General features: G+C 34.0%; 2 protein-coding genes across 2 annotated transcripts; one reads left to right on the forward strand and one right to left on the reverse strand.

Annotated features, from left to right (window-relative positions):
• Nucleotides 1-3036: 3036 nt before the first annotated feature.
• Dpm1 (Dolichyl-phosphate mannosyltransferase subunit 1) lies at nt 3037-4714 on the reverse strand. Its single transcript, XM_066295995.1, has 4 exons — nt 4360-4714; nt 4091-4301; nt 3877-4039; nt 3037-3822 (listed from the first exon to the last, which is right to left on the reverse strand). Exons 1-4 carry the CDS (start codon nt 4458-4460, stop codon nt 3575-3577), a joined length of 723 nt encoding a protein of 240 aa, XP_066152092.1. The 5' UTR covers nt 4461-4714; the 3' UTR covers nt 3037-3574.
• Nucleotides 4715-4893: 179 nt separating this feature from the next.
• Vha13 (V-type proton ATPase subunit Vha13) lies at nt 4894-6339 on the forward strand. Its single transcript, XM_066295997.1, has 3 exons — nt 4894-5098; nt 5364-5563; nt 5948-6339. The coding sequence occupies exons 1-3, from the start codon at nt 5017-5019 to the stop codon at nt 6014-6016; spliced, it is 351 nt and encodes a 116-aa protein (XP_066152094.1). The 5' UTR covers nt 4894-5016; the 3' UTR covers nt 6017-6339.
• Nucleotides 6340-9689: the final 3350 nt, after the last annotated feature.

The following is a 9689-nucleotide window of genomic DNA, read 5'->3' on the forward strand; positions in this document are numbered from 1 at the left end:
AAAGGAGCCCGGGTTAACCCGCACCTGCGCGGTGGTCCTTTCCTTTGTTCCCGGGGTAGGGTATCGGGAACAAAGGACCGAGAAACCACTCTGACTCTCGCTCTCTGGCTTCTCGAGACAACTCAAGATAGGTTTTAAGTTTGTGCAAGATATATTGTCTTTCTTCTTTACAATTATATTTGAAAACTAATATTTACAATATATACATATTTACATATTCATACAAGTGTTAAGTCTATCTACAACCTCCGAAAACTCTAGTCGGGTAGTGAAAGCGCTTCACACACAAGCGCCACCCCCGACAAGCATTATGCGAAATGTCAGTCAATAGTCAAATCATCTTATGCTACTGTCTCTCTCCGTTACGTATCAATCAAGGGATAATTACATATTCAAACTATAAGCTACTACATTTTAGTAAAAGGCAGTTCTCAGAGTGGCGTCTGACGCCAGTTACGATAGGCTAATTTTTGAAATTGAAATTAATTTAATTTTTCTATTATTACTATTAGTTCTATTACTTATAATTCATTGTCGTTTTTCAAATAACGTAAGAAAATAGGTCAATATTATTTAAAAATATAAATTACATTATTACTCCTAAAATGTCACTATACGCTAATTTGAGGTACTCATTTTATGTGTGAACAATATATCAAACATGGGCACTGATAGTTCTGATTGCCAAGGAACACTTCCCCTACTGCTGCAACGAATGAATGACAATCATTACGTCATTTAGTGACTTATTTTGTTAGTGAGTCTCCACAATATCTGTTCGTAGGGGTAAATTTTATTTGAAATAGATATATTTATGTTTCGTTTTGTAAGTTATACTTATAAATATACGGGGTGCCCCAAAAGCAAATAATACTTTTTTATGTTAAATATGTATTCGTTCAAAAATAGGGGATTAAAAAATTAGGGTTTTTGTACAATTTTTGGCTATTTCTTTGAACGCCTTGTATGAAAACCCATGATTTAGCTCGCTAATCTAAAGGTAGTAAGACGTTTTGTACCACGCCGCAAAGTCTCATAGTAAAATATTTAACCATTTACAAATTATTAGAAAATATATTAATGGTCGTAACTAATTTTTTTTAGAAATTTTTGTATTTCTCGAAAACCATGATATTTAGGTATAGAACATTATACATGAAACAAGTTCCGCAAAATCGAAATTTGATACAACGTACAGGGTATTCCAATTTCTTTTTAAACTGAAACTAGATAAACCTTTCCCAGGTCAAAAATATAATAATTACGCCACTAGACATCGGACGATTGGATATTTTAGTTCTGAACTTTGAGAAATAGTATTAGGGGTACAAATAAGTTTCCGCCGTTTAACAAAGCATGGTCCCACCAGAAGGTTATGCTGAAATTGCTAGATGTAAATCTTACTATCGCAAGTTTGATCAACTAGTAACAACATAACCTAGAAGTATTAGTGGTTTCGTATCAGCATCACATTTTTTTTTCTTGCAAAAATGTCAAGTTTTGTGCCGAATAAGCGTCATTTGCGGGAACTTTTGATTTACTTCTTTAATTTGAAGAAATCTGTAGCTGAGGCGCATCGATTGCTTGTAGAAGCATATGGTGAGGCTGCTTTGAGTGAGAGAAGTTGTCGTGAGTGGTTTCACAAGTTTAAAAACGGTGAGTTTAACGTGGAAGACAAAGGACGCAGTGGAAGGCCGAAAACGTACGAAGATACGGAATTGGAAGTGTTATTGGAGGAAGATTCGTCTCAAACACAAAAAGAACTTGCACTTACATTAGAAGTGACGCAACAAGCAATTTCACATCGTTTAAAAATGTTGGGAATGATTCAAAAACAAGGGAATTGGGTTCCTTATGAACTGAAACCCAGAGACGTCGAACGCCGATTTTGCATGAGTGAAATGCTGCTTGCCAGGCATAAAACAAAGGGTTTTTTTGCATCGTGTAGTCACTGGGGATGAAAAATGGATCCATTATGATAACCCAAAGAAGAAGAAATCATGGGGTCCACCTGGCCATGTTTCAACATCAGTAGCCAAATCAAATATTCATGGAAAAAAACTCATGTTGTGTATTTGGTGGGATCAACTTGGTGTTGTATATTATGAGTTGCTCAAATCGAACGAAACTATTACTGGAACTCTCTACCGAACACAATTAATGAGATTGAGCCGAGCACTCAAGGAAAAACGCGCTCATTACTACTCTAGACATGACAAGATTATTCTCCTACATGATAATGCTCGTCCGCATGTTGCGGCACCGGTTAAAACCTATTTGGAAACACTTAATTGGGAAGTCCTACCCCACCCGCCATATTCACCAGACCTTGCCCCATCCGACTACCACTTGTTTCGATCAATGGCACACGGTCTGTCTGAGCAGCGCTTTACATCATATGAAGATACCAAAAATTGGGTCGATTCATGGATAGCTTCAAAAGATGAAGAGTTTTTTCGCCGTGGTATCCGAATGCTGCCAGAAAGATGGGAAAAAGTAGTGGCCGTTGATGGGCAATACTTTGAATAAAACGTAATATCCCGTTCTTTCACAATTAATTCCAATTTTTTTATAGAAAACGGCGGAAACTTATTTGTACCCCTAATAGAATTTCTATGCAGAGTGGCAGACTTCAATTATTGTTGCTCCCACTATATCACGTATATACCATTTTAAAAGTTAAGTTTTAGACTTTTTTCAGTCGAAAATAGAACGTCAATAATAAACAACAAATTGGAGAAAAGTTTTGAAGCATATCACACAAAATGAAATAGTCTCTTAAATATTAAATGTCTTATGTATAGTACGCCTTCAAAAATATTTTTTCTTTTAATTAAAATTTGAGTTTTTAGATTTCAAGTACTTACCTTTTGCCATTTTATTAATCGTATCACCTTTAAAAATATAATAATTATTTATTTTTAAGGGTGTTGTGAATTAATTTTATTTCCTTTAAATTTGATATTTGGTCATATCTGGTTTGATTTAAGAACAGTAGAAGGAATGAATTCCAAATTTTAAATAAAATCCATAAAATACGAACCGGTGAATATTAATGAAAATATCTATGTCACAAATCTATAGTATTTATGACTATTAATGGTTATAATGAAACATTTGCAATTGCACTTTAAGGCTCATTATAAACAAATATTATTGTATGTGTAAAAATTTTATAAGCAGTTGACAAGATTATGGTAAGAAACAAGAGTCCAGATAAAGTAATTTTTAACATCAGTATTAAAAAATGAAGAAGGAAAAAAAATGTTATGACAGCAGCATAGAAAACAGATATCATAGCCTATACGCAATTATGCTAAAAATCAGATGACAATAACCAATTGCAAAAAAATATTTGTAGAGAACATCAAATGCAAGGTTTACTTGGAATGTTTTAAGACATTTTAAAATGTTTAAAAATAAACGTTTTTGTTGTTGTTTTGCTGGTTTGCTCCTTTTCAAATAAATAATACACAATAAAGTACTCTACCCACTTACATAAAATTTACGTATTTACCAATAAATTAATATTGGCACTTTAAGGATAAGCAATGATGGAATGCAGAAAGCATAATCAAGTGGTAGCAAATAAATAGAGCAACCCTTGAACAAATTGAAAAATTTCTGATCCTCCAAGCTTAGATTCTCCATACACTCGATCCACAAAACTAATTGGCACCTCTCCTATTGAGTACTCTTTTTGCCTTGCCCTGACAATTATTTCCATTTGAAATACATATCCCTTGGAAAAACAGCTCTTAATTAATGTCTCTAGAACATCTTTCTTGTATAGTCTAAATGAACCTGTGAGGTCAGATACACCTTCAAATAAATATGTTATTATGTGAACAACTAAGGTTCATTTACAAAAAATACCTGGTCTTAGCAATATTTGCGTTATTAAGTTAGCACCTCTGGAAATCACTTTTCGTTTTAAATCCCATCCATGAACACCTCCACTTCCAACATACCGAGTACCTGTGACGATGTCATAATCTTTACTTTTCTGTTTCTCTATGAATTGTTTAATGAATTTTGGCTGTAAAATTTTAATAAAAAACATGTATATGAGCTTAAACTGATAACTAACATGATGACTTAGATCTGCATCCATAATAATAATAAAATTTCCTGTTGCATGTTTAATTCCATGGATATAGGCTGTCCCAAGGCCTAGTTTTTTTTCACGAGGTCTAAGAATGATTTTGTCACTACCATAAATGGTTTGTAGTTGTTTTGCTGCCTCTAAGGTCCCATCAGGGCTTCCATCGTCGATTATTATGATTTCATAAGGATAACCACTTAAAATGTGTGCTTTTTAGAAATGTTCAGATAAGCTTAATATTTTAATAATCAAACCTGGAATTCATATTTTCCACTAGCATCCAAATGATAATAGGAAGGTTTTCTATTTCATTGTAAGTGGGCAATAAAATTGAATATTTATTTGGTGAAGCCATAATTTAAAATCTTTGCATTAAAAATCAAAATACTAAACGCATATGGTCCATAATGTTTTTAAAAACACAACTATCCTTGTCCTTGGGTTGACAAACTAAATACGTCAACACGTCAACAAAGAATAAAATAAATAAAGAAATATAAATGACAAAGAAGAACAATACTATTAGCATATCCATAACAATTGTCATAAACTGAAGTACTGCGGAGTATATTACACCTACATCCTCCAAGACTGGATAGGTGAAGTATACCTATTGTTCTATTAGAACTGAAAAAGCCAAATTCAGTGCCAGAAGCGCACTTTTAAATTACTCTATCTTCATCAAATGAAGAATGCGAAAAGCCCTAAATTAAGGATTTTCCATAATTATGACGGGACAATTGTTTCGTTCACTTTCGGACTTTTCTTCGGTTATTTCCGTAAAATCGATGTTGATAGTCATATGACTTGTGCCTTTGAATAGAGTTGGGTTGGCCTGGCTTGTGGTTTTTCGTACGTTCATTGTCAGATTCTCTAGAAAATCTTATTTCTTCGGAAGATTTTGCTACAAAATGGCCAGCCAAACTCAAGGTATTCAACAGCTTTTAGCTGCCGAGAAACGCGCAGCTGAGAAGGTGTCGGAGGCTCGCAAACGTAAGCATAAATGTCTTAATTTTGTTTTAAGTTAGAAGTCACAAGGTTTCCTTTCGTACCTCTTTGGGTGTAATTGTCAGCGAAAACATTGATTTATCCCTGAGCAAGATGCCGTACATATTTGCCATTCAACCCTTCATTTTGTTCAAAATCACTAATTCTTTTAGTACCATTTGTTATCAAGACCAGCCCTATGTTCATTCTCAATACTTTTTCTCGATAAATATTGAAAAAATGTAATACAGGTAATATCCTCAAATAACAGGTAAGGCTCGCAGGCTAAAGCAAGCTAAAGAGGAAGCTCAAGATGAAATTGAAAAATACCGTAAAGAACGTGAACGTCAGTTCAGGGAGTTTGAGGCCAAGCACATGGGCTCAAAAGAGGATGTTGCAGCCAAAATTGATGCTGACACCAAGATCAGAATTGCCGAGATGGAGAACCTAGTGAGGGGCCAAAAGGAAGCTGTAAGTATCTTTCTGTATAACTCCTTATAGAAGATATCATGTGACTACCAGGTCATGAGATTTATATAAGAGTAATTATTGATTGGCATTTAAAGAATGGAAATGAAGGTTAGTTGTTTTCACGGGATGGTACTAAATTGCTTATTAAATGGGGACTGGTTTGATTTATTGGGGTGGTTTTAGATTATTTATTTATATTGAAAGGTAAGTAGAATACTTGTGTTTGTTTTGTTATATGTAATGCTTACAGAAGTTATCTAATTGTTACCTTGACAATCAAAGCATAGGTATAAGTGCATTAGTTTTTTTTTGCTTCATGATTGTTTAAATATAAGCATTAATCTCAACATTAACAAATTTTTTGATTTTTTCTAATTATTTCAGGTAATCCGTGAAATCTTGTCTTTGGTGTATGACATCAAGCCAGAAATTCACAAGAATTACCGCCAGTAAACTTGTTATTGCAAAACATAGTTTCCTGTGCACTTATTTAAATACTAAAAAGAATTATTGTAGATACTTAATTATTGATGTATTAATGTAACTCATTCCATTTTAAATGTATATTTTAATGGTTTTTTTGGTATTCATAATTGTAAGTATACATCTGTTTTGATGTTCAATAAGTTCATTCTACATATTTAATATGAAATTGCAATGTGACTTGATAGAATGCCTATAATCCCTTGTTAATTTATCTCTAAGAAATACTGAAATTCTTTTATGCCCTGTTTGTTGTAAGTCTGTTGTGGAATAAAAGAACTTGGTGTTTAATATTTTTAGTTTTATTTAAAATATGGCTAATACCTATATACTTGGAAGAGTCAAGTGCAATTTAAGTGGAAATACTGGAATTATGCAAGTGGAAGAGGACTGCCCAAAGTTTAAAATGCCTCTTACAAAGGCCAATGAAGTGATTTAACGTACTAGTGGTTGAAGTGGGCGCACTAAGTCCCACTGGAGTCTCCACATCGATGTTTAAATTCGTATCGATTTCGTAGCAATGAAATTTTTTTAAGTAGCGCAGAAAGCAGCAGAGCAAATAAAAAAAAAACAATTGATTCGTCTCTAGAATTTATTTCTAAAAGTTGAAATTGTAAAATTTCTAATAATTTTATTTGGAGATCTGGTGAACACCGGACTGTTCCTGCCTGTGTTAACTGCTAATCTCAAAACTTACTTTATTGCTCTGTATAAAATGTATGTTAAACCTTATGTGGTCCTTCTCCCACTTTCACAATCCCTATGTTTCCACTTGAACTGATGATACCTGTATAATATGTTTCATTCAAATATATGTTTGGCTCGTCTCCTTAACAAGATAAAGGGTGGTAAAGCTCTATTGTTTTCAATTTTTGCTTTATAGCTTCTGGAACTTATGAAATGTTCAGGTCAAATTTTAACTAACTAGCTAAACTTTTAAAGTCTGCATTGTTAAATATATCAACTGATTGCCAAAATTCACTAGCTGTTATTTTTCTAGAATTATGCCATTTTTTCATAATCTGTCACTATTAACGGGTTATAAGAATTGCAAAAACTACCTTGCTTCTAAGGTAGTTTTAATTTGTTACGCATAGAATGATTATTGAAAAAACTAGATATTGAAATATCACAAACATGCCTTGGATAAATTGATCTGTTGCCATGTCAGTTGGAGATGGCCTAATCAACGCCCTTAGTTTAAGGTTCGCTGCCTACTGGGTTTACCAGTAAACTCTTTTCATTGATCATTGGATATTTGGAAGTCCACAGCGAAAACTTTATATAGAAAAAATTATGTGTATTCTTAAATATTTTTGCAAATACCTAGGAAACAGTGATTTCTAGGGAAAAAATTAAGAAACGAAAAAAACTATAAATTAAACAACTCATTTAGATTTTTTGTAAAAAACTATCAGTGGCGCTTCACAGAAATCTTTGGACTGGTAAAAGGGGGCATGACCCTACAAATCGTATCGACCCCCGTTGATAGCCTGTTAATCCGTATGGCTGAAAATCAGCGAATTTGAGATCCATTCAATCCAGAATATCGTTTCTCAAAAGGCATATTGCCATAAATATACTACTTTATTGACAATTAAATGACTTTAAGTCAAACTTACTCTGAATCTTCAATGTCACTCAGAGTTGTAGAAGTTACTTTATGATTCATGCCTTATAGAAAATAGATATTCTTCCTTTTCTAGACATCTCAAATCGCTCCCAAGTGGCGGTTCTTTGAGACTCCATGTTATTTTTTATAGCCCTATATCTTTTGATGTTTTTGAACAGGATCAGTTTTACCGCTGAGCACTTATTGATACCAGAAGGTCCGGTCATACTGCGAGTTTTTCTTAATTCGCAAGTATACTAGTTCTGGAATAGACTTTTCAATTCTTTTTACATTTCCAATTTGTGGTTCAGTTATTAACAAAGTCCAAGATGATTTACCCCGCTTGTCGATTTTGAACGCTTTGCAAAAGGAAAACGCCTGTTAAACAAAATAATGTTTATTTTAAATTAAAAAAGTTTTATTGGCATATGTGTATAGTAAAATCTAACTAATTCTGATCCTAAAGTAAAGAAAAAAGCATATTACAAAACTATACAGGGTACATCCACAGGATGTCACAAATTCATGTCAAGTATGAGTATTTTACAGATAAGAGTTATCAGAAGGCACCGTTAACCTTAACTGCAGACAAACGTAAAGATTAAGAAAAAAAGTAAAAGTTATTTAATGGATTATACCATGCGGGTCAGTGGTTGACAGAAGAGGATTGGGATGACTTCTTTATCTCATTTTTTCGATCGTTATGGAATATTCTTTATGTGAGTTTTCTTATGAGGAAGTTTAAATATAGAAAGACACAAGGTCGCGGTTAAGTAAGGACCTTAGAGTGGCAGATAGAAATGCGTGATCTCTCAATACCTTACAAGAATATTTTTACCACAACATATTTGATCTTTAACATATTTTAATAAGTACAGACCAATACGTAAGATAAATTTGGTTGAGGTAAAGCGTACTTCCTATTGCGATAAATGGGTGTGCGCTCCAAAGCAGAGAAATGACGAATGAGTTTGAAGAAAGAAGTTAAGATTGCTCACGGCGTGAGTCTAATCTTCGATCAGAGGAGCTACATGCTAATGTTTTCCCCATGTTAAGCCTAGCATTTAATTATAGTGTGCTACTTAGTGATATTCGCCCGTCCTGATGTTACGCCCATGCAGTTCACAAGCTGTCTTGCTGTTCTCGGCATTAACTGTTTTTTTTTTGTAACTATTGCACTCGCATAAGGGATATTGCTGGGTCGAATTTCCAGCCATTAGCACCCACCGTCCGCAGATGTGGATTGCTTTACGATTGGGATTTCTAATGGACGTCTTTGTTGGCTCTAGAACTGAGGTCTAATCAACACGCCATTCAATGGGCGCAAGTAATATAAAAGCTCCAGTTGGCTAATTATTCCAACGTTACACGTTAACATGGTACATAGTCTGGAAGTTACGGTATCACCCTATATGTCTCAAAACCGCCTGGGTCGTTCCATTGTACAAGGAGGGAGATTTTTCACTTGTCAGAGAATTACCGTCTTGGTTGTCACTTTAACAAAAGTTATAATCAAAAAACTGGGTAAGAAAAGCGTAATGACTATCGTTGTCAGATAGGGGCAATATTCTAAACACAAATTGGGAAGACAAAGAAGAAAAAATGATATTAATTTTTTAACTAATTCAATTCTTGTACTTGAAACTTACTGAGAAGAACAGGGCGGCTGCTTTATTATGTGATTTCTCTAACGCCTTTAACTATGTGACACGCAACACAAAGAGCTGGAGCATGTTGGGTTTAGGGGTAGATTATTGGAATGTGTTCCGAAACATTCTGTATGTACATCATCTATTTAACGTGGATTAACATCTTCTGGAAGTTTACACTGTCTGCCGATGACGGTTACCATTCTGGAGCACAGTGCTTGTAGGAAGTATATTAGTTTAAAAGTTTTGCAGCAGGGATTTGAACTCAAATGTGGGTGGTGTGTGGCAAACTGTTTGTCGTGAAATTTTAATAAAACAGAGTACTTCATTACTTTATAGTCGCGAATTTATGGTGCGCTGTTTAAGAGCAACATGAAATACG

This window comes from Euwallacea fornicatus, chromosome 24, assembly GCF_040115645.1.
Source record: "Euwallacea fornicatus isolate EFF26 chromosome 24, ASM4011564v1, whole genome shotgun sequence".
Taxonomy (NCBI): domain Eukaryota; kingdom Metazoa; phylum Arthropoda; class Insecta; order Coleoptera; family Curculionidae; genus Euwallacea; species Euwallacea fornicatus.

Bases quoted from the DNA above. Each gene is read 5' to 3' on its own strand.
- Dpm1 (XM_066295995.1), bottom strand. From the start codon at position 4,460: ATGGCTTCACCAAATAAATATTCAATTTTATTGCCCACTTACAATGAA. The intron at 4,040-4,090 runs GTTAGTTATCAG...AAAATTTTACAG, and splicing joins ATGCAGATCTAAGTCATCAT to CCAAAATTCATTAAACAATT. The intron at 3,823-3,876 runs GTATTTTTTGTA...ATTTATTTGAAG, and splicing joins GCAAATATTGCTAAGACCAG to GTGTATCTGACCTCACAGGT.
- Vha13 (XM_066295997.1), top strand. From the start codon at position 5,017: ATGGCCAGCCAAACTCAAGGTATTCAACAGCTTTTAGCTGCCGAGAAA. The intron at 5,099-5,363 runs GTAAGCATAAAT...CTCAAATAACAG, and splicing joins GGTGTCGGAGGCTCGCAAAC to GTAAGGCTCGCAGGCTAAAG. The intron at 5,564-5,947 runs GTAAGTATCTTT...TAATTATTTCAG, and splicing joins TGAGGGGCCAAAAGGAAGCT to GTAATCCGTGAAATCTTGTC.